General features: G+C 41.3%; 1 protein-coding gene across 4 annotated transcripts in view; it reads left to right on the plus strand.

The window, feature by feature from the left end:
• Window positions 1–24,542, plus strand: part of hecw1a (HECT, C2 and WW domain containing E3 ubiquitin protein ligase 1a) — a 97,306-nt gene that overhangs the window by 16,927 nt on the left and 55,837 nt on the right. For all 4 annotated transcript variants that reach the window (XM_033638844.2, XM_033638846.2, XM_033638843.2 and 1 more), the window contains 3 exons: window positions 4,067–4,161; window positions 14,482–14,557; window positions 20,015–20,184. In XM_033638844.2, the coding sequence (XP_033494735.2) occupies window positions 4,067–4,161; window positions 14,482–14,557; window positions 20,015–20,184 (341 nt within the window). The remainder of the gene's footprint in view (window positions 1–4,066; window positions 4,162–14,481; window positions 14,558–20,014; window positions 20,185–24,542) is intronic.

Consider the following 24,542-nt stretch of genomic DNA (forward strand, 5'->3'; position numbering starts at 1 on the left):
TTGTACCTCTTCATCCAGGTTGTAGTAGCTGTTTTATGATTGTTTTACCTGTTTCTGCTTGGAATTCTGTGTTACAGTTTTTTAGTCAGGTTTGTACCAGTCACATACAGACTGTCACATATTTGTTTGATTATTCATGATGTTTGTGAGCCGTAACAGTTTCTTAAGATGATAATCTGTCAATGTTGTGTTTCGAACTTGTTGCCCTGCTTTTGAGTGGCCAAAGATAGCAATTAATGTTGGTTTAAAGGGGGCATGTTTATTTTCAGGGTCAAAATTGTGTTTCGGGTTTCTATTAGAGCATGTTTATATGCTTTTAAAAAAAAAAAACAACTTTATTTTCCTCGTACTCTCTGTGCTTAACACTAGTGATGGCCTAATGAAGCATTTTCTTTATTTTATCAGCCCACTAGATGGCGCTTTTTGTTCAACAAAAGGTTAAAAGAACACTGAATTGCCATTCTTTGAGCCTCTCTCTTTAAACCATAAGCGCCATCTAGTGGTCTCAGAAATAAAGAAAATGCTTCATGAGGCTTCATTTGGCCATCACTACTTAACACCTGTATTCACCCTCTGTCTGAGACGCTCTGTTTTAGCGCCTGTATCTTTAAGCCTCCCTCCCATATAAGCCCAGTTTGCTCTGTTTTTGGTTCTTTGCATGTCGATGTTTCTGAACCGTAACTGCAAAAAGCAGGACTTTTTTTACCATTAGAAAAATCACCACTGTTAGCATGTAGCTACATGCAGCAGTGTATTTGCAACCGATTATGTATAACAGCACTTTATCCTGTTAACAATCACCAGTTAAAACTTCTAAACACAACCGGGCATGTTTCAGCAGGAGTATGATCTGAAATCAGGGAGAAATTAACATCAACCAAAATACACGTTTCCCTGATGTTAGCATCTAGCTTCATGTAGCAGTTTATGTTTATATATGTTAACCTCATTATTTGAAACTTTGGTTACGTATAATACAAACGTCTGACGTTGGAGCATTATATATATGACAGGAAATAAAGAGCAGCATAAGAGGTCTCCTTTAAGCTTTTGAATTTACTTACAAACGTCACATAACTACTATCACATGGGACAAAAGCGGTCTCGGTCTGGTTGTTAGTTAAAACTGCACCAAACAGGTGTGAAAGCACCCAAAGCTGCAGACAGTATGTGGTCAAATATAAGTGGTCATCAGAATACAGTCACTGCTTGTCTCCAGTTTTAGTGCCAGGTTGTCTCCATAGTGGTGTTTTTTATTTTCTGTCTCAAATAACACAGTGGATTGATCCTATAAGCGCAGACAGTGCCACAGCAGCATGTGAAGTCTCAGCCTGTGGAAAACTAACAGGGCTGCTTACAGAGGCACATCATTATAGAGAGGGAGAGGGTGGGGGCGGGGAGACGGTGACAAATGGTGCACCATCGCTGCGTTTAGGGACATGGGGAATTGTGTGTATGAGTGAGAGAGACTTAGCGGATGCACACAGGAAACAGTATGCATTTATCAGCGTAAAGCCGTCCAGGTGTTTCCATTTAGCAGCGCCAGCCTCGATATCGCAGGTGGAGGTGGCTTTATGGGGCTGAAACTGTTGCAAGTGTAAATTCTTCTCTCAAACAAGTATTCCTGTAAGCATGGAAAAGCTCCTGAAAAAAGCATTTATAACGACATGATATTTAAACCCATACAAGTTATGCAACTGCTTTAACTGTTAACAACTAGACAGAATTTTATGATAAAAAGTTTGTGTCTCTAACTGGGTTTCATGCTTTTTAAATACATAAATAAATAAAATTAAATTAAAAAATAAACAGGAGTCAAAGGGATTGCTGAACCATACCTGCCTACCTTTGACTCAGAATGGTCTCACTAATTTGATCTCACTCTTCCCGCACAGATTATGAATATCAGTTTCATCCTGTTGAGTCACACTGTAGTATCTAACATATAGTAATATCCATGTCATATCTTATATTAAACACAGCCCCTTTTCCCTTTGCTTCCTTTACGTAGGTGCCAAAAATATGCAACCATTCCCAATGTTAAAGGCGACCTTTTGTACTTTTCCATATTTTATGTCTTATATATAGTGTTACAATAAAGGATGTTCATAATAAACATAGCCAAAGTTTAAATAATGAGGTAAACGTATGCAGAAGTAAAACCTCAGGCTACTGCAACTGTTAACAGTATGTAGCCCACATTGCTAAATGAAGCTACATGCTAACATGAGGGAAACATGTAAATCCGGTTGATGATGCTGTTAATCTCTCCCCAAGTTTTAAATCATATGCTTAGTGGAGCATGTCTGGTTGTGTTTTATTTGTGATTTTTCATGCTGGGAAGTGCTGCAATGAGAGTGCAGAGACTCTGAGATATGGAAGACCCGGGAACTCTGATCAATCAGAGCAGACTGCGCTTTTTTGTGAGGGGAGCTTAAATACTAAAACAAAGTGTTTCCTGCAGAGGTTGAACACTAGTGTTCCAGCACAGACAGTATGAGGAACAAGTGTTTTGATGCCTCAGCGCCAGCGATAGCTATGGCTAGTGATGGCCAAATGAAGCCTCATGAAGCATTTTCTTTATATTCTGAGCCCACTAGATGGCGCTTTTTGTTCAGCAAAAGGTTGAAAGCACACTGAATTGCCATTCTTTGAGCCTCTCTCTTTAAACCATGAGCGCCATCTAGTGGGCTCAGAAAATAAAGAAAATGCTTCATGAGGCTTCATTTGGCCATCACTAGCTGTGGCCTGAGGCTTTATGTTTTTGGGGTTATGTGTCTGTTCCATCCTTGTGAACATGATGTCTCAAAAACGCCTCGAGGTAATTTCTTCAAATTTGGCACAAACATCCACTTGGACTAAAGGATGAACTGATTAGAATTTTGTGGTCGAAGGTCAAAGGTCAGTGTGAGGTTTTTGCCCATAACTCAAGAATCCATACGTTAATTTTGACAAACTTCACAAAAATGTCTAACAGGATAATATGATAAAGTGATGACATATTATATCTAAAAGGTCAAAGGTCAGCTTGACTGTAACATCATAATGTTCTGCATAAAACACTTTTGTGGCCATTACTCAGCGTCATATCTCAGGAACAGAAGGGGAGACATTTGGTCAGAACAAGCTGTGTCTGCTTGGTGTTTTGCCTCGCTATATTTGAATTTTATCAGCACTGTTTCTGTGATTTACTGTACGTAGCTAACTTCTTATAAAGTCTCGACGTAAGCTGTGTGTGGAGCCCAGGAAAGTCCCCAACATCACAAAATTAGAAGAAAATGAGCAAATACAGGCAGAGGGCAGAGTCTCTGCAGATGAATACACTGACACGCACTTCTACTGGGTCATAGGTAGTGATGGCCAAATGAAGCCTCATGAAGCATTTTCTTTATTTTCTGAGCCCACTAGATGGCACTTTTTGTTCAACAAAAGGTTGAAAGCACACTGAATTGCCATTCTTTGAGCCTCTCTCTTTAAACCATGAGTGCCATCTAGTGGGCTCAGAAAATAAAGAAAATGCTTCATGAGGCTTCATTTGGCCATCACTAGTCATAGGTGATGATTGAGAGAGAATCCTTCAGTATACCTTTAAACTTTAACTACTTCCAGTTACAATTCAAAGTTGTGCAAATAGGAGTGAGTATATTTTTGCCTCCCTGTCTGTCAGACACTGATGACTCAAGTCGGACTGCAGGCATACATTCAGTCACTTGCACGCAGTGTTGCTGTGTGCTCCCCCTCTTCTTGTCAAACCATCTGAGTGTGTCTGGCCAAACAAGCAGAAAAACACGGAGCTTTACCATGACCTTAATCTCCTTGTGTCCTCCAAGCCTTTTGATTTTTTTGCTCCACTTCCCCTATTATCTGGAAGGCTATGGAGTCTCAGAAATGATAAATATCACCGATCTGAGATCATTTGAATAGATCACAAATAGGCTCATTTTTTTATCCTTTATCTCTATCTTTATATGATATTATTTCAGTATTGGTGAAAGGAAACTAATTCTTGTTTAATCTTCTCTCCGTCTTTGCCACCTCCCCTTCCCTCCCGTTTGTGTGTCCTCAGCTGAGACGCAGGTCTGCTTCAGGTACTACCACGGTGTCACCGGAGCGCTGAGGGCAACCACACCCAGCATAACTATAAAGAAAGGCCCTGCACCTGTGAGTCTCTCCACACCTTTAAGCTTTATTTGGACATGTGCAGCTTCCTGAGATTTGCGAAGCTTCATCGGTCACTGTTGAATGGCAGCCCAGCTTCTTTCTTTCTGTTCACGCCAGTCAGTCATGTCAGTCAGCCTTAGTGGGGAGAACGCGGCGTTGTGATTGTAGCTTCCGAGGCTCTGAGCTACTCCTGAAGTAGCTACGCTGCAGCTACACCTCTGATTAAAGTACAACCCTGCGTGAGAAGCCACTGAGTGTATTGGAGTCAGAGACGCGTCAAAGAATTGACCGTTCATTTTGCAGGAAGAGGCTCTGCGCTTTGATCGAGCTTTCAAAGAATTTAAGCGGCGAGAAGGATTCTGCTGAGATAATCCCTGTAACACTTTGGATCAGATATACAGAAATGTACATGAACGAAGAGCTTAGCGAGAAAACAATACTACAGCTTCAGTGACATGAGGAGGAGGCTGGGCTGCTGGAGGGAGGTGCAGCAGCAGTCAGTGTATCAGTGCATTAAAGAATCACTGGAGTAATAGCGAGCTGACAGATTTAATACACGTGTATGAACGAATAATTGGATGATACTGGTCAGCGTGGAGCTGTGCATATAGCTAATGATATTGTGACAGCTGAGCTGCTGATGCTAGTGTGACTTCCTCTACCTGTACTAACATGTTCAGATGTGTGTGAGTGTATGTGTGTATGACTTTCCTTCAGTGACAATACTGATATACTTCCTACACACACACACACACACACACACACACACACACACACACTCTCATACCCCAGATCCAGAGAAGCATCTGTGATATCAATGGCAGTCATTACAAACTCTCAGGTCAAAAAAAATCCTAATCTTGCATAAAAAAAAACGTCCAGAGAACTTTAACGATTTTGCCCAGCAGCAAACTTTTCATTATCTCTGGACTCTGATCCCCAGCTCAGAGAGGTGAAAGATTAGTTTTATTTTGCAGAGTTGATAGGAGCAGTAGCCGAGTCAAGGAAAACAAAAATGCTGTCTTCTTCCTGTTGTGTTTGTGCAATGGTTGATGCACTTTATTTGTGTCATAAATGGAGTGGCAGACAGAATTGCATGGTGAAAGCACGGTTTATATGGAACCGGTCTAAACAACGATGGTGCCATTATTCTAAAGCCATTACACTGTGCAATCAGCAGTTACTTCATAGTGATAAGTTAAAGCCAAACAACTCGGCTATTTCCACTTTAATCCAAGAGAGGTTTTTCAGTGTGAAGAGAGAAATGGCTCTCTGAGTATGTCTGTGTGCGGTCTATACAAATCACCTTATCTTACTATATAATGACGGAAACTCTGTGTGTGTGTCTGTTCCATGTTTTTCTCCTCACTGACTTGGTCAATCCATGTGAAATTTGGCACAGTGGTAGAGGGTCATGGGAGGATGCCAATGCAATATTACATCAATTGGCCAAAGGGGGACGCTATAGCAACCGATTGAAATGTCAAACTTTAAATGGGCATATCTCATGCCCCGTATGTCGTAGAGACATGAAACTTTGCACAGAGATGCCTCTCCTCATGAGGAACACATTTGCCTCAAGAACCCATAACTTCCGCTTATATAGATTTTCCACCATTTTGAATTTTTTTGAAAAACACTTCAAATGGATCTCTTCCTAGGAAGTTTGAGCGATCTGCATGAAACTGGGTGAACATAATCTAGGGACCAATATCTAAAGTTCCCTCTTGGCAAAAGTTGGAAAACTTACTAAAACTGAGCTTCTATAAGGCAATGAATATTGCGGAGGGCGTGGCTCATCACATAAAGGTGTATGACATCTCAAGGGTTTCACCCATCACCACGCAACTTTGTAGGCATATGACCACACATAATCTGAGGGGACCCCTCCATTATTGACCCCATCAAACAAAATGGGGGCGCTAGAGAGCTCATTTCTTATCTAGGCCTAACCGCCATATGGATTTTTACTAAACTTGGTAGATATGTAGAACAGGACGCCTCAAGGTGACTGGAGAAATTTAACTCTAATTGGCAACTGGGTGGCGTTATAACAACAGAAAAATGCTTCAAAATGGCTAAAATGCAACCGATCGCTGTGGCTCCCCCTGTGGACCAATGTTGGTGTTGTTTCTAATGTTTGGTATGACTAAGTCATGGTATGGTATGCTGTACATAATCACGGAAACTGTCAGTGTGTCATTCTGTCAGTCAGTCATTCTGTCTGTCCCACGTTTTTCTACTCACTGACGTGGTCAATCTATGTGAAACTGCACATAGGCACTGAGGACTGGCATAGGTAGAAGGTGACAAAGCTACCAATGGGTATGGACTAGTTGTACTGTATTTTGAAAATAGCAATTAGAGTTTCAGAGGCATTTAAAACTTTAAATTTGAGAAGGATAAAAAAAACAAGTAACAGGGCTAAACTTGAACCTGTTATTTAGTCTGTACTGACTTATTGCATGAAAAACATCACACAAATTCTCACTTGGCCATTTGAGAAACAGCTTTTGTTTGTGGCATTTCTACCTTGGCTTTATTTTTCAGCCCCGGAGGTTGCCACTTGTTATCAACACTTTGAGCTGCTCCAATAGCTCATAATGTGTTTTAAGTACTAAGAACTAGTGATGGCCAAATGAAGCCCCATGAAGCATTTACTTTATTTTATGAGCCCACTAGATGGCGCTTTTTGTTCAACAAAAGGTTGAAAGCACACTGAATTGCCATTCTTTGAGCCTCTCTCCTTAAACCATGAGTGCCATCTAGTGGGCTCAGAAAATAAAGAAAATGCTTCATGAGGCTTTATTTGGCCATCACTACTAAGAACATGTCGATCAATGTGGTTAGAAAACAGCACACGAAGTGACTACATTTGATGAACTGCAAAACATACAGCAGCTCACATTATGTTCTGTTCATTGACACACATCCATAAATGAACCACACTTAGCAACTCAGCGGCGGCTGAGGCTCAGAGGTAGAGCAGGTCCACCACTAATCGGAATATAGATGGTCCAATCTCTGGCTCCTCCAGTCCACATGTCAAGGTATCCTTGGGCAAAATCCTGAATCCCGAAATGCTCCGGATGGCTGTTCCATCAGTGTGTGAGTGTGAGAGAATGGTCACAGAGTTGCATTAACCTTGTATGGTAGCCTCGGCCACCAGTGGGTGAATGTGATATGTAGTGTTAAAGCACTCTGAGTGGTCGGGAAGACCAGAAAAGCGCTATACAAGTTCAGTCCATTTATCTTGCTGCTATTAGAAAAGCAAGAAGTCTGTTTTGTCCATTTAAGCCTGGTGACATGTGGACGGCTTTGCCACTGTAGATCCAGTCGACCTTTCACTACTTGAAGCATCTCTTTCACCACTTCAGATATCCAGACCTACGGCCTCTATATCTGTGACTCTCTAGGAGTCAGATAATAGCTGGTTACTGGATAAGCAGCGTTCCTGGATAGCGTCACATGAAAAACTGCCACTGGAATATCTTCAGATGAGAATCTCTAGAGCAGTAGCATCACATATTACCTATCAGCATATCAATATTGCCCTTCTAAAGCCTTTATCAGTCAGAGCGTGTTATCCAGAGGGTGTCCAGCTAGGTGATTGGGTTTCACTGTTTGCCTTCCCATTCTGCTGCTCTGGGCCCCTGGAAATGCTGATGGGCCCAGAACTTGATCTGTACTTGCTTCCTGAGGACAAACGAATAAAAATAACCGCCATAGGAAGGGAGACAGGGAGAGAGGGAAGAGTAGAGATAGACGAGAGGCATTCCAGGTAAGTCATTGAGGTTTTTGGAGACGAGCGGTGGAAAGCACCAGGTCAAACTGCGGGAGGTCGACACAACAAAGGAGAAACGAGGAGGAGAAAACACGTAGAGAAGATGGACAGACAGGAAAGCAGCGGAGGGAGATTTGTCTGCTTTGCCGGTTGTTGACTCTTGACAGAGAAGACAGCGTTTGATTTGTATGGGTGTGATGGACGGCATGTGTCTCCAGCTGGGACTGCTGTCTCCCAGTCATCCTGAGAGAAGGAGCGGGAGGAAGACGAGGCTCAGCTGGATAGCCTGGGTAACCATACAAACTCACTCTGTCCATGGCTCTCTGTTGTCTTACACATGCGCATTTGACAGCTCATTCAGTCGTCTGCGTTTGCCTTTGTTTTTGTGCAGCATCTTAAGAGACAGATACGTTAGATTGCATTTTAATCTGTTACCTGTTTAGTTGATGGATAATAAGTATGGCTGTAAATCACTAGTTTCACCACATTACGATGTTAAATTGATTCTTTGGACAACAATACAATATTTGCTGATATCACGAAGTCTGTCTTGATATGACTGTTGCTTTGATTCTATTCAGGGGCCTGTGATTTATATGAGATAGTATCATACCACCATGCCACCTCTTTCTCTTTTGCATTCGACCATGAAAGAACAAAACAACACATAAATAATTATAACCAGCTAGGTGCAGTCAAGTTTACTTTAAATTGACTCAAGAATAAACTAGTAAGAATTTTGTCAAAGGTCAAGGTCACTGTGAGTTTACAGAACATATTTTTAGCTAACTAATTTACAACTAATTTTGCCGAATAATTTGTTCTAATTTTTTGGCTGGTCCAACCTTATGTGTTTCTTAAATCTAGAGGCGGAGTCAGGACGGGGTTAGCCTAGCTTAGCATTAAGACTTGAAACAAGGGGGAATGGTTAGCTTGGCTCTGTTTAGAGTGGGAAAATATGCCTGCCAACACCTCTAAAGCTCACTAATGAACATTGTGTTTCATTTTTTAAATTCGCACATAAACAATTGCAAAAACAAAAGTTTGTGGTTGTAGAGTAAGTTACATGCATGAAGATTTTTTCAGCAAACAACAGCTGGGTGGAGTGACTGTATGCGGAGACTTGTCATAAGTGAGACTGCCACTTTTTCCCGCAGAGACTGACTCCTGTTCGTCAAATCAACCGTATCAACCGTAAAAAGATGGATATATTATATGAATAGTGGGCTGATAGAGTAGCTGTTGTGTAGCATCACCATCAGAGGTAACAGCAAATAGATAACAGAACACTAATACTAGTTAACTTCAATCAAAATAAAATCATTATAAATTAACGTAAAATAACATGTTCCACGTAAATGTCCGCCAGAAGGCATTGTTTTATGTAGGTAAATTGTTTGAAGACACACGTCACACACACATTATGCAGTATCATTAGCAGTTATACACAATACGTTTTGAGTCTTAGTATTGCCAAATGTCAAGTCTTCATCTCCACAAACTTCTTAAACTGCTGTTAACTCAACTATTTACATAAATTCAATCTCAGTGGTTTATTTGGCGTTATTATCTCTGTTGGATCGGTCTTCGCTAGCTTGAGTTTCACAATGTCCTGAGCAAGTACACCAAACATCTGGTAATGCTAGCTGATGATGTATTTTGCTGTTGTCCAACGTGAACTAGCAACCATTAGCCCCTTTTACACTGCCAGATTTTCGGTTAATGTTGGGCCGTTTTGCCGGCAAGCTGCAAGCATTTAGACACACAGAGCCGGATTGGCGAGTTGATCCGAGGTGCCCAATTTTCCGCCGCGTAGGGGTAAACATATTGGTGGAACCTTTTTGGTTTGAAAAGAATGAGGCGGCCTTCCACCACAGGAGGAGCTGTTGATGACGCCGCATGTGCGACCCACTGGTGGTAGACTAAAAGGAACCAGCTGATAGCAGGAATGAGCAGCTAGTAGCAAGAGGGAAACACAAACCTGACAGACACTGTAAAGATGAGCAACTGGGGAGACAAGGAATTGCGCGCCCGCCTTGTCCTCGCAAACGAAGAGGCCATTAACTGTCAGATGACGGGGACGGTGAAGGACGGGTCGACTTACGAGAGAATCGCCGAAGGACTGACCAGCCGCGGCTTCCCTCCCACGTCACTGTTTACATCACACGCTGAGCTACACGTTTTGTTACTTGCTCACGCCCCCCATTGCCCCGAAAAAGGCACATTCTGTATAAACAAAAGTAGGTAGGCGGCATTTTGCTGCACTCCCCGATTTTGTTTTTATACTGCCAATGCTGAAAAAGACTGATTGGGCTTTCCTGCAAATTTGCACAATTCCTATTTAAAAAGGGCTAGTATCTTACTTTACCACCCGAACTAGCCTTTGTGTTGAGTCCATATATGTTGTCATGCAAACAAGACCCAGCACTAAACAAGATCAGCGCAACAAAGACAACAGATCCGTCATAGCCTGAACCTGTCCTTAACCCCAGCATAACCCTTCAGGTCCTGTCAAGCTTGAGTATCCACACTTAAGTGTACAAATATCTACCAGTTCAAAGAGCCGTACACGTCATGTCTTTAACCGCCTGGAAAACGCAACATGAGGCGCCGGGCAATACTCTTGTACCTACACTGTGCCAACTTTTAAGGGCACAGAAACAGGTTGGGTCCAAGGTTTCTCAGCGACCTTAGCCTACTTACCAGAGTGCAGAGCTGATCTTCCAGGTGCTGTTGCATAAGTGTGTACTATGCCAAAATTATCAACCATGGGACAGTTAAAAGCTCAGGGTAGCCCTGCACGAAAGTGATTCCTCCACATTTACCACAGAACATCTACAAGAGGAAGATAACTTCATTGTTATTACCACTGAGGGGCATATAGCAGCAGGCCCATGACTACCTCTGACTGGTGGACATTAAATAATAGCATTTGACAAACCACCCCCACCAGAGCTCCTCTCAACACTGGGCTGATATAACCTCCTATACACTACCCTGTGTCTCTGTTAATCCACTCTATCTGAGTTAGATCACTCAGCCTGACTGTCTTAAAGGCTCTGGGAGATATTAATATGTCTTAAACACACTCACCCAGAGGTTGGAGCCCTGGTGTATCTGACTTGTAATCAGATGTGGATCCACTTTGTACATGTAGGCTGTCTCTCTCAGGCCAGTCATGGTTGGGAGGAGCGGTGCTTTCATTGTATAAAATCTCTCTCCTCTTACATCATTTAAGATTCTTGCAACACTTAAAGGATGCTCATGAATTCTACATACCGTCCCTCTTACATTTCAAAGCGGCTGAGCATTTGGTCTTTCTCTATATTCTGCGGTAGGATGGTAGATTATATAAAGTGTGCTGCAGATGGATGAAATTGTCATTTGGTTTATCTGTGAGATTAGAATCATTGAGGAGACCCGCGCTGGCACTTTTCTCCCTGACAGTGCTCAGAAAGGCAGATTAGCATCTCATTAAAATGAATTGGTCCAAACATCTGTCATTTCCTCTATCTTTTCATTCCCACTGTCAGTTTGTTTTTTTGTTCCCAGACAGTTGCATAAGCATTCAGAGCTGTGTTTTGGAAGACTCTGACCCACTGGCTGTTTACATCTTCCTATACTGTCTCCATTTCACTGCTTAGCTCATGTCATACTGCTTTTGTATCGATGGCTCACCAAATAGGTAGTGTGTCTGAGATGACTCTGTATTCATAGTCAGTGTTAGATGAGAATATCTCCTAAAAATCTCCTAACTTTGTCTCTGATTTTGTGTACAATAAAAATGAATGCATATGTCACATCAACGTCAACATCACTCACAGCTGGGACAACGTCACATTGGCTGGTATTGTTTTTAATTTTGTGTGTGTTTGTTTCATCATTGCGAAATGTAGTCCTGGTGACACCAACTGTAGCAGTAAATACCACAGAAGCTGTTTGGAGTATTTTGCCAGGTGTATATATGTCTGTGTGTCTGTGGGCAGATTTTGTCAATGCAATAATGTGGCAACTATGACTGCGAGTTCGAAGCAAGTGGCCACAAGTTGGCAGTGATGGCCAAATGAAGCCTCATGAAGCATTTTCTTTATTTTCTGAGCCCACTAGATGGCGCTTTTTGTTCAACAAAACGTTGAAAGCACACTGAATTGCCATTCTTTGAGCCTCTCTCTTTAAACCATGAGCACCATCTAGTGGGCTCAGAAAATAAAGACAATGCTTCATGAGGCTTCATTTGGCCATCACTACAAGTAGGGGAGTAGGATGTAAGAAAGGGGCCATTGGTCCCCCGACGTTACCCCCCTGGCCCAGCTTTGTTTTAAGTTGCAGATGGCTGAATCACATCTGGAGTGACCCTATTGCAAGATGGTTTCTAGTTTTTATGTAGATATTACCAGAGTAAGGATGTGTATGTTGGCCAGTTTGTTGCCCTGTATGTCTGTTCAGCTGCATAATAAAGTATCTAATCGACCACTGACCAGATTGTGAAGATCGTACGTATGCATATTAGTTTCCTCAGAGCATAATTACTTAGGTGACCTTCTGATTTTTTTTCTTGCTCTAGTATCATATAGAATTTTCTGCTGATAGCATTTTGGTCCATGACAAAGTATTTTAAAAAGACTAACTCAAATCGCACACCTCTGTACTAAACACTTGATATTTTGAGTGCATAAATGCGTATGCAGTGCATAGTATGGGAAAATCCAGTGACTCAAAACGATCCAAAAGTTATTGTTGGCTGAGGACAACAAAGAGTCTGTCAGTTTTAGGCTATGTGATTTTTGCACTAAGTACCAATAATGTTGTCGAAAAGAAGCAATGTTTGTTTGGTCTGTAATGATTTGGTACCACAAACAATAATGCGAGCGCTAACATTAGCTCTTAGCTACTGTAGCACAGTTTAATCAGCACTGATGTTGTGGCGTAAGTTTGGTTTAAATGTGGGTGGAGACAGCAGTCAAATGTTTGTGATCATGCTTGACTGTTCGCAATTCGCCATTTAAAAGGAAGACGTCACTGTTGTCACTATCATCACTTCCAGTGAATGCAAAACGGCAGTGCGTATTTTGAAACACTAGCCTGTTAAAATTGGTGCACCACGCACCACAAGTACGTAGTGTACATAGTGTACTACACTGAAGCGTACTAACGGAAGTATGCGATTTAGTATACAGCCATGCTAACAGCTCTGTGAGGCTGCACGAATAGACAGAGCGGTGCCTTGAGTGAAATGCTAACTCCAGCATGCTAACATGCTCACGATGTTAATGTCGTGTTGATGTTTGGGAGGTACAGTGTGTTCCGTGCTCACCATCTGACATTCCCATCAGGTTTCACTGTAGTTTGCGTTTAGTGCTAATTAGCAATTGTTAGCATGCTACCATCCCAAACAAAGGGGGTAAACACAGATTGTATCTGCTCAGCATTAGCATGTTTCCATTGTGATCATGTTAGCATGCTGATGTTAGCATTTAGCCATCATACAGCCATGCTAACGGCTTTAGACTCATCGTTGTGCTCCAGACTATTTTAGGAAGATAAATAATGAAATGCTTGTGAATGAGGTCCAATGTTAAAACAAAAAAACACATTCAAACATTCAAACACATTGATACTAAGTGAAAAACAGTGTTAGTGTCAGTAATCCCGTGACCTTTCCTTTCACATCTAAAGGACATTTATTCACATCTATATCCTGAGGATTTCTTACTTTAGTGACATGTGTATTTTATATATTTTTATATATGTGTATTTACAGAGGTTAATAACTCAGGGGGAAGAATCCAGAATGTTAGAAACTTAAACTCTGACTGTGCAATGTCCCTGTGACTTAAATTATTCATCGGGTAAACGCTTTCCCATCATTTCTGTTTTTCTGCCTGCTCATGTTTGACGGGGTTCAGTATTCAAGGTGCATCAAACAAAACGTTTCCACTGTATGGTGGAGCTGACGCATCACAGCCGTATTCACACTCTCCTCCACTTCCTCCTCTCTCCGTCAGCGCCCCTGTCTCTCCCTCATCCCCATGCTCCTCCTCTTCCTGGCTGTAGAATCAATGTCAGGAGAATGAAGATAAAGTATTGATCGCAGGACGCTGTCAGGCTGACTGAAAACGGAGCTTTACAGAAGGCTGTGTTGTCTCTACATAAACACAAAGGATTCAGACACAATATGATTTCAAACACATGTCTGACATCTTTGTGTGTTGAATCATGAAAACAGATTAAACATTGTCAATTTTCTACTCATAAATCAATCCTACATGTGTTCAAGATTTTTGGTATTAATTGCTGTTTGTTTTTGCTACTCAGTTGTGACTTGTATACAGTTATTTATGGCTTTTATTTTGTTATTTGGCTGCAGTGACCCACTTTTCTCATTGGCATCATTAAAGATTCATCCCACAGCAAAGGAAGAAAGACACTGGTGGAGAAGACAAGGGATAATTGAGTGTGTTCTCATGTTCTTTTCATGTGAGGACAGTTCTTAACTCTTGGTGTGTGTGTGTGTGTGTGTGTGTGTGTGTCCTCAGGTATTAAAGCCAGTGGTTAGTCCTGAAGTCAACCATGGACTGGGCAACAGGAGACTCATTAACTTTTCCCTGTCAGGTAGGATACCAACATCTGTCTTTTTCTTTCTATACATTCCTCTGTTGCTTGACCCCTACAGTCAATGCCTTTAGATCAATGCTGTCACACACTGTCCTCATCTGACTCTTCCTTTGACCTGCAGCTCTCTCGTTTCGGTGTTGTCTCTCTTAAAGCAGTAGTACGCTCAAATCGATGCCAGCCCAACTGATTAGCTGCAACATTTACTACTAAAATACTATGTCAGTACTGAAGATGAAGCAGGAAGTAATACCAAGGCCACCTTTTTGAGTCAGTAGATTCTAGTAGTCACTTTATTAACAATTGATTTTGTTCAGTCTATACCATTCATTGCAACAGTCCTTTACCTTTTACAGGGGTACTGTATGTCAGGTAATTCTGTCCACTTTTTAACGTCTGACACAGACAAGATTGAATTTTTGAACTCTCATTCCCATAATGCTTTGAGGTACATCAACAGGAAATATAATGTAGTATGTTGTCCATGAATTACACTGTGGATTACAACTTGAGCCCAGTTTTAAAACATAATATCGGCTGGCATGGAGGCATTGTGTTTTTGGGTTGTCCACTAATGATGGCCAAATGAAGCCTCATGAAGCATTTTCTTTATTTTCTGAGCCCACTAGATGGCGCTTTTTGTTCAACAAAAGGTTGAAAGCACACTGAATTGCCATTCTTTGAGCCTCTCTCTTTAAACCATGACAATATAAAGAAAATGCTTCATGAGGCTTCATTTGGCCATCACTACTGTCCACATGTACAGTACAGGCCAAAAGTTTGGACACACCTTCTCATTCAATGCGTTTTCTTTATTTTCATGACTATTTACATTGTAGATTCTCACTGAAGGCATCAAAACTATGAATGAACACATGTGGAGTTATGTACTTAACAAAAAAAGGTGAAATAACTGAAAACATGTTTTATATTCTAGTTTCTTCAAAATAGCCACCCTTTGCTCTGATTACTGCTTTGCACACTCTTGGCATTCTCTCCATGAGCTTCAGGAGGTAGTCACCTGAAATGGTTTCCACTTCACAGGTGTGCCTTATCAGGGTTAATTAGTGGAATTTCTTGCTTTATCAATAGGGTTGGGACCATCAGTTGTGTTGTGCAGAAGTCAGGTTAATACACAGCCGACAGCCCTATTGGACAACTGTTAAAATTCATATTATGGCAAGAACCAATCAGCTAACTAAAGAAAAACGAGTGGCCATCATTACTTTAAGAAATGAAGGTCAGTCAGTCCGGAAAATTGCAAAAACTTTAAATGTGTCCCCAAGTGGAGTCGCAAAAACCATCAAGCACTACAACGAAACTGGCACACATGAGGACCGACCCAGGAAAGGAAGACCAAGAGTCACCTCTGCTTCTGAGGATAAGTTCATCCGAGTCACCAGCCTCAGAAATGGCAAGTTAACAGCAGCTCAGATCAGAGACCAGATGAATGCCACACAGAGTTCTAGCAGCAGACCCATCTCTAGAACAACTGTTAAGAGGAGACTGCGCCAATCAGGCCTTCATGGTCAAATAGCTGCTAGGAAACCACTGCTAAGGAGAGGCAACAAGCAGAAGAGATTTGTTTGGGCCAAGAAACACAAGGAATGGACATTAGACCAGTGGAAATCTGTGCTTTGGTCTGATGAGTCCAAATTTGAGATCTTTGGTTCCAACCGCCGTGTCTTTGTGAGACGCAGAAAAGGTGAACGGATGGATTCCACATGCCTGGTTCCCACTGTGAAGCATGGAGGAGGAGGTGTGGTGGTGTGGGGGTGTTTTGCTGGTGACACTGTTGGGGATTTATTCAAAATTGAAGGCACACTGAACCAGCATGGCTACCACAGCATCCTGCAGCGACATGCCATCCCATCCGGTTTGCGTTTAGTTGGACGATCATTTATTTTTCAACAGGACAATGACCCCAAACACACCTCCAGGCTGTGTAAGGGCTATTTGACCAAGAAGGAGAGTGATGGAGTGCTGCGGCAGATGACCTGGCCTCCACAGTCACCGGACCTGAACCCAATCCAGATGGTTTGGGGTGAGCTGGACCGCAGAGTGAAGGCAAAGGGGCCAACAAGTGCTAAACACCTCTGGGAACTCCTTCAAGACTGTTGGAAAACCATTTCAGGTGACTACCTCTTGAAGCTCATGGAGAGAATGCCAAGAGTGTGCAAAGCAGTAATCAGAGCAAAGGGTGGCTATTTTGAAGAAACTAGAATATAAAACATGTTTTCAGTTATTTCACCTTTTTTTGTTAAGTACATAACTCCACATGTGTTCATTCATAGTTTTGATGCCTTCAGTGAGAATCTACAATGTAAATAGTCATGAAAATAAAGAAAACGCATTGAATGAGAAGGTGTGTCCAAACTTTTGGCCTGTACTGTACGTCCGTCCCATCCTCGTGAACACGATATCTCAAGAATGCCTCAAGGGAATTTTCCTCAAATTTGGCACAAACCTTCACTTGGACTGAACGATGAACTGATTATTTTGGTGGACAAGGGTCAAAGGTCAAGGTCACTGTCACCTTACATCCATCTCATTCTTTTGAATGCAATATCTCAAGAACAGCTTGAGGGAATTTCTTCAAATTTGGCACAAACCTTCACTTGGACTGAACGATGAACTGATTATTTTTGTGGTCAAAGGTTTAGTTTATGTGACCTCATCTGTCTCATTCTTGTGAACGTGATATCTCAACAATACCTTCAGGGAATTTCTTTATATTTGACATGAATGTCCACCTGGACTGAAAAATAAGGTGATTAGAATTTTGTGGTCAAAGGTCAGTGTGAGTGTTTTTGCCATAACTCAAGAATTCATATACTAATTACAACAAAACTTTGCACAGGTGTCTAACAGGATAAAATAATGAAGTGATGACATTATATATCCAAAAGGTCAAAGGTCAGCTTCACTGTGACATCATAATGTTCTGCATAAACCACTTCTCTGGCTGTTACTCAGCGTCATATCTCAGGAACAGGAGGGCAAATATTTGGTTAGATGCTTAATTGGTGACGCTAATTGTGGGTGTCTGACTTGAAACTGTTCTGATTGTATAGATCTTCTATATTGGATAAGGATAATAATATTGCAGGTCAAGAAAGTAGCAGTTTGTGGTAGTATTACTTACTTTTGTGTGAAACTTTATAGTGAATTTCATTCCACGTCTTGTCCAGTATACATCGCCAACACCAGCTAGCTAGGTAACTTTAGCTATATCCCACACACAAATGTAACATCATCTTACATAATGTGTTTTTTTTATAAGCTGTGAAGTAAATGAACAAACAGGACCTGCTGCTCATGTAGCTTTATCCACATATGAAACATACAAGCATCATCGCTGCAGCGAGAGAGAAACCGCAGCTATGTTGGCTTGCAAGATTATTTTTCAATTTACAAGCACAGTATGTGTAGTTGATGGCACAATTCAAAAGGGATCAAAAAACTATTGCCGTTATCTACCGTACAGAGTTTCCGATATAAGGTCCAGCTGGTGACACCGGGAGGGAAAGACTTCAACTCTTTTTGCTATATTTTGGCACACTGGCAGCATTAAAAATATGCTGAATTAGCTACTAGCAGTGTCTGTTTGCAGTGTTCCCATGGATGCACAGACAGCTGTCACTGGGTGACTTTGATACAGAAGAAAACTTAAAAACCTGATGATTTTCAGACAAGTTGTGAGGAGCGTCTGTTTATGTGATTTCTAAGCAGATTTATAGCTGTGATGGACATTGTAGATAATGATAACCTCCACATCAGTGCCCCTGTGTTTCAGATCTGATCAATTATGAGCACAGAGGAAGTAGCTCAGATACATTAATTGCATCAGTTGTGTGTCACAGCAGCAAATCAGCAGCCAAACAACAGTTACTACTTTCATGTTTATTTTTCACATTGAAGAAATTTCCACGAATCCCTTAACTTTAACACAAACCACGACTTTTTTCTTAACCTTAACCATAAAATCTCTTTTATGTTAGAGAGGTCTCGAGGAAAAGGTCTCCCAACTCCCATTGTCTTTAGAGCAAGCACCTGTCCCTTTCATCTCACACAGTATCTTTGTCTTATGTCTTTCCTTTCACACTGACCTTCTGCCCTCACCCTAGGGACTCATGCATTATACTTTGAGAACCACAGCTGTACAACAAGAAATGTTGCCTGGTACACACCCCTTTAGTACATCACCACATCATGTTCACTTCGATCTGTTACCCGCCCCCAATAAAGACATAAAAAACAGAAAGTTCTTTGTTTTTCCTGGATCTAACACACGTCGGAAATCCAGATGCACTGTGTCTGGCAGTCATCCAGAATTCAAAGAACTGTAGTTATATACGTTACTCTTGTTTGCAAAGTGCGTATATTAGTGATGGCCAAATGAAGCCTCATGAAGCATTTTCTTTATTTTCTGAGCCCACTAGATGGCGCTCATGGTTTAAAGAGAGAGGCTCAAAGAATGGCAATTCAGTGTGCTTTCAACCTTTTGTTGAACAAAAAGCGCCATCTTGTGGGCTCAGAAAATAAAGAAAATGCTTCAAGAGGCTTCATTTGGCCATCACTAGCGTATATGTCACTGACATTATTAGTTTTTGTATTTAATTATTTAATTTTGGCAAAACGGCATCGCCCATGTGAACAACAAGGACAGAACACGTAACTGCACTGTGAATACATGTGAGAAATCTTGTTTAAGACATCTACACTCTGCCAATAGTTTTCTCACAGACATAAGTAAGTTAAGAAGGTGTTCAGACCCAAAATAACCAGATATTTGAAAACACAGTTGGCCTTAAACATCAACAGAGGGATTAACTGTGACACCAAATTACTGCAGGGACCCTTGGGTGGGTTTTGAATTTAAATTTCTTGACCCTTATGGCATGAATAAAGATCTTCTTCTCTCTATTTGACTCTCCACTTTGTACCACTCTTGTAGCAGAAACGTTTGCTTGTCTCTTATCGTATACGCTTACATGACATATCACATTAGATTAGGTGAGAGGATCCCCCTCCGGCTGCCTTCACACCTCAAATTATGCACAAAACACTTGAAAGTCAGTTTAGATTCCAGACAACCAAGGACAAAACAACCTTGACACAGCTCGAGAAATACATTAAAGGATGTTACAACAGTTTCATCTACCCTTTACACACACTTCCAGCCCTCTGTCGGAAGATGTAATAAAAATATGAAGACATGAAACAACACTGCTCATTTGTGACAATCGCAGAGGGATGTTAATGGGCTTATTTGCAAACGTCTTGGCCACTGTGTAACACTCATCTGATCCATGCTGATAAATCCTATAGCGGCAAGTCACTAATGAAAGTCCTGCAATTTGTGAGCTGAATCAGAGTTTTCTATTATAACAGAGGACAGCCATTGTTTTGCCACTCCATAACCCTCTCCTTTGCTTCCCCGTCCACCTCTTTCAGACCTCCAGGCAGTTGGTTTGAAGAAGGGGATGTTCTTCAACCCTGACCCCTACCTGAAGCTTTCCATCCAGCCTGGAAAGCACAGCATCTTCCCCTCGCTGCCACACCACGGCCAGGAGAAGCGCTCCGGAGTGGTCTGCAACACAGTCAACCCACAGTGGAGCACCGAGGTACTTAAACACACACACAGCGGTACACACACGCATACACACAGGTTAATAGATTTCCACGCTATGTTTAGACCTTTAAATTGTTTAAAGTACATTATCTGTATTCATGCTGTTTCCTGTATTGTCCGTGTGCTCGGCTGTACCAGATGTGAATCCTCTGTGAAGCTTTACCACAAGTTTACAGTCTCCTGCTGTTATTGAGCAATTGTAGAACAGTTTCACTTTCTTCCAGGAGCAAAATGTAAGGTTAGGATTCAGTCTGGGTGACAAAAGATGGCAGAAACGTGTGCATGTGTTCTCTGGTCTGTAGATAAGGATCTTCTCTGACGCCAGACAGTACGGACTGTTAATTTTGACATCTGTTTGAGACTCTTGAGTATTGTTAGTTTTGTCTTTTCTGATTTTAATGGTTTATATCTTTAAAGCAGTCTGAGGTGTTTGATGTGTAAAGTTACCATGGTTACAGGTGTTGTTCTTATCTAACCCAAGGTCCTGTTTATACCAGCCTGTGATAGTTTACACACAGTGTCCATGTCTCTGTGCTCTGCACCAAAAAAACTGACTCTTCTCAGAGAATGTCTGATGAATTGGATAACATTTAGTGCAGTATATTTATTTAGCTAACATCTAGAGGAAGATTTAAATGATCAGCAGCCTACATTAAAGTATCATTAACGTTACAGCCACATCTACATCATTTAAGTACAGGCAGACTTATAGTTGTGTGTTAGCTCAACAGCCTACACCATTGTGAGAATCTATACAGTTCTTGTACAGTGGTGTGCCTGTGTCACTCTGCAGTTACACCTCCAAAACACTAGTTGGCAGTGGGGTCTCTGGAAAGTAGTGATGGCCAAATGAAGCCTCATGAAGCATTGTCTTTATTTTCTAAGCCCACTAGATGGCGCTCATGGTTTGAAGAGAGAGGCTCAAAGAATGGCAATTCAGTGTGCTTTCAACCTTTTGTTGAACAAAAAGCGCCATCTAGTGGGCTCAGAAAATAAAGAAAATGCTTCACGAGGCTTCATTTGGCCATCACTACTGGGAAGTGCTGTAAAGACACAAATCAGTTTCATTATAACTTGGCAACACAGACAAAACACTTGTCATTTGCTAGACATGATTTCCCAACATATACAACATGCTAACGTTATTAGCACAAGCTGATGGCATTTTACATTGTATAAATTAGCCTCGCAGGCTCTTGTCTTGTTTACTTATCCCAAGTCCTGCCCCCCTTAGTATTGCAGTGCGGCATTGTGTAATTGATAGTTTCTGGGCGTCAGACACTATAGCTTCAAAAAGTTGACAGCAACAACCACAGTATGTGAAGGAATGATATATTCACAATGATGTCGTGTATATCTATACAAATAATACCCACCAAAAGTTTCTTTGGGGCAGCACGTAGTCTTACAGAGATAATATGAACACACAAGGATCGCGCTAACGATAAAACACGTCATCTTGAAAATATGTCAGCAGCCAATCTATCTGTCATTCCCAACTTTAACATCACCCCAGAAATCAGGAGGAAGAAAACCTGGCTGACGTTAGTGATCTGACGGCAGGCTGAATCCTCTGCAAGCGAGGTAGCTAGTTAGTAAGCATTTAGCTAACATTAGCTAACTTAAGATGTGACTATATGCAATATAATGTGTCTGTGAAGATTGTGACAGTCCCCCAGTCACATCGTCAAAATCTGGTTTTCTTTTCAACATAAATTAACTTCGATAGCATGTTGAAGTATACCAGGAAAGAGAAAGTTGACCGAGGTTCTGCTTAGTACTGGTGTGTTTTGTGCATAGATTGAAAGCAAACAATGGTCCTTAACAACATCATTTTGTCCAGGTTATTTATCTCAATGTTGGATTGTTCTTTAAATTACTGATGGCCAAATGAAGCCTCATGAAGCATTGTCTTTATTTTCTGAGCCCACTAAATGGCGCTCATGGTTTAAAGAGAGAGTCTCAAAGAATGGCAATTCAGTGTGCTTTCAACCTTTTGTTGAACAAAAAGCACCATCTAGTGGGCTCATAGAATAAAGAAAATGCTTTATGAGGCTTCATTTGGCCATCACTACTTTAAATGACTTTTGAAGGAGAAGCAGTGTCCTAAAATTCACAAGTTCCTAATATAAACCCAGTCCACAGATGGCACAGCACAGAGAAGGGAGGACTGGCTGCTTCTTTGGTTCCAGCTGTAAGAGGATCAATGTAATCCATGAAAATCATGTTTGCTTTGTGGAAAACAACATCAGTCAATTGATTTTCTCATTTACGGACTTTTTCTAGGAAAACCACACGTTTCTGGAAAGTTCATGTGCCAATCATTCCAGTTTAGTCACATTAGCATAAAGGCTTTGTGTGATATCAACATTTCATACACTATACAAAGGAATTACTCAACAAATACATATTCTGCATCTCTACCTTCTATTATGTCCCTCAGCAGACTCCATACACTGATCTAATGTAGTGTCCTGTCCTGGCATGTCTTGGCAGCATCCACTCAAGCTCAGAGTCACTTTGCTCTTCCAAACAGCTCCCATGTTGAGCAGCTAGCTTGGCAGTAATGTACTGTGTACCTCTAATGGGTCTCTGTAGCATGCTAGCTCAGTCAGATTACTTCTCGTACTGCAGTCCAGTACTCTGCAGCTTTAAGAGACAATTCTGCATCATGACGGTATATAATAAGATAGAATGACAACATGTTATCAGCGCCAAATATAAACCATGAGAAGAACGGATCACTGCAAACTGCAAAGTGTTTCCCGTGGAATTGAGTCCTCTCAGCAGATATCTTCTATAAATAGTGGTGCTATGAAGCTTTTATTGAATAATTAATTGCAGGTTTGTGGTTACTTTCATTTGCCAGCATATTAGATCGATGTTGACCTTGATTAATGACATTTAATTTTGGTGTGCTGGATCTGATATAGTCTGATCGATTGTTCATTGATGATAATGACCAGCAGAGTTGTTCCTCTGTCGTCCAAAAGATGTTTAAAAAGAACAGAGGTAGTATTAATTTTAAATACTGCAATGCTGATATTGTCCCCAAGGGCCCCCTTATCATTGACTGCATGTCCCAAAGTTATGCCTGTGACAGTTAGTCGTGAGTTTTGTGTCAAGGAATCACTTTTCTGTGTGAGTGTTATTCAGGATGCTTCTTGGCCTCAGGCTACAAAACGCCTGCCTAACAGTCGTATTTGCAATTAGATTTTTCTGTGGATGTGGACATTCTGCAAATGTGTTGAACACGAAAAGCCTGCGGAGAGTTTTTGTTCAAATATAATGGAAATAATTTTAAAAAATTGAAGGAGACATGTAGTGCAAAATGCACTTTTTAATGGCTTTTCATTGTGGATATGTAAATATGTGTCCCCAGATATGACACTGTCCTCTCTCTTCTCTCCGGCTCCATCTGAGAACGTGTCCTTGTGATTTTTGATGGTAGAAATGCAGCTAAACACAGCTGAAGTCTGCTACAGTGGTTCAGTGTGGAGCGCCATCATTGCCACATCACCGCAACATTAAAGCATGTGAACACATTCTAATGGAAATGCTAATAAAATGGCGCTCTCTAACCACAAGCACATAACAGTGTACAAGCAACCACTATATTTTTGTAATAACTCATGAGGAGTACTACTCACTAGTGATGGCCAAATGAAGCCTCATGAAGCATTTTCTTTATTTTCTGAGCCCACTAGATGGCGCTCATGGTTTAAGGAGAGAGGCTCAAAGAATGGCAATTCAGTGTGCTTTAAACCTTTTGTTGGACAAAAAGCGCCATCTAGTGGGCTCAGAAAATAAAGAAAATGCTTCATGAGGCTTCATTTGGCCATCACTACTACTCACCCTGTAGCTCTAGAGGGGCTTTGTCAAGTCTGAGAAAATAGCCCTGATGATGCTGCAGTGATCATCATTGTTATCTCAGCTTGGACTTTGGAACTATGTAAAACATTTTGGTCAGTTGAGTTGATGAATGATTAGGTGCAACAGTATTTCCACTAGTGTCATCTTTGCCACCACGACAAACCATTTTTTTTTCTTTTAATCAACTTTTTCCCCACACTTTATCAGACAACAAAAGTTCAGATATCTTTAGAACTTATTAGTTCATTACAGTACATGTGAGAACATGCCGACCACTAGTGATGGCCAAATGAAACCTCATGAAGCATTGTCTTTATTTTATGAGTCCACTAGATGGCGCCTTTTTGTTCAACAAAAGGTTGAAAGCACACTGAATTGCCATACTTTGAGCCTCGCACTTTAAACCATGAGCGCCATCTAGTGGGCTCAGAAAATAAAGAAAATGCTTCATGAGGCTTCATTTGGCCATCACTACCA

The sequence above is a fragment of the Epinephelus lanceolatus genome, chromosome 20, assembly GCF_041903045.1.
Source record: "Epinephelus lanceolatus isolate andai-2023 chromosome 20, ASM4190304v1, whole genome shotgun sequence".
Taxonomy (NCBI): Eukaryota; Metazoa; Chordata; class Actinopteri; order Perciformes; family Serranidae; genus Epinephelus; species Epinephelus lanceolatus.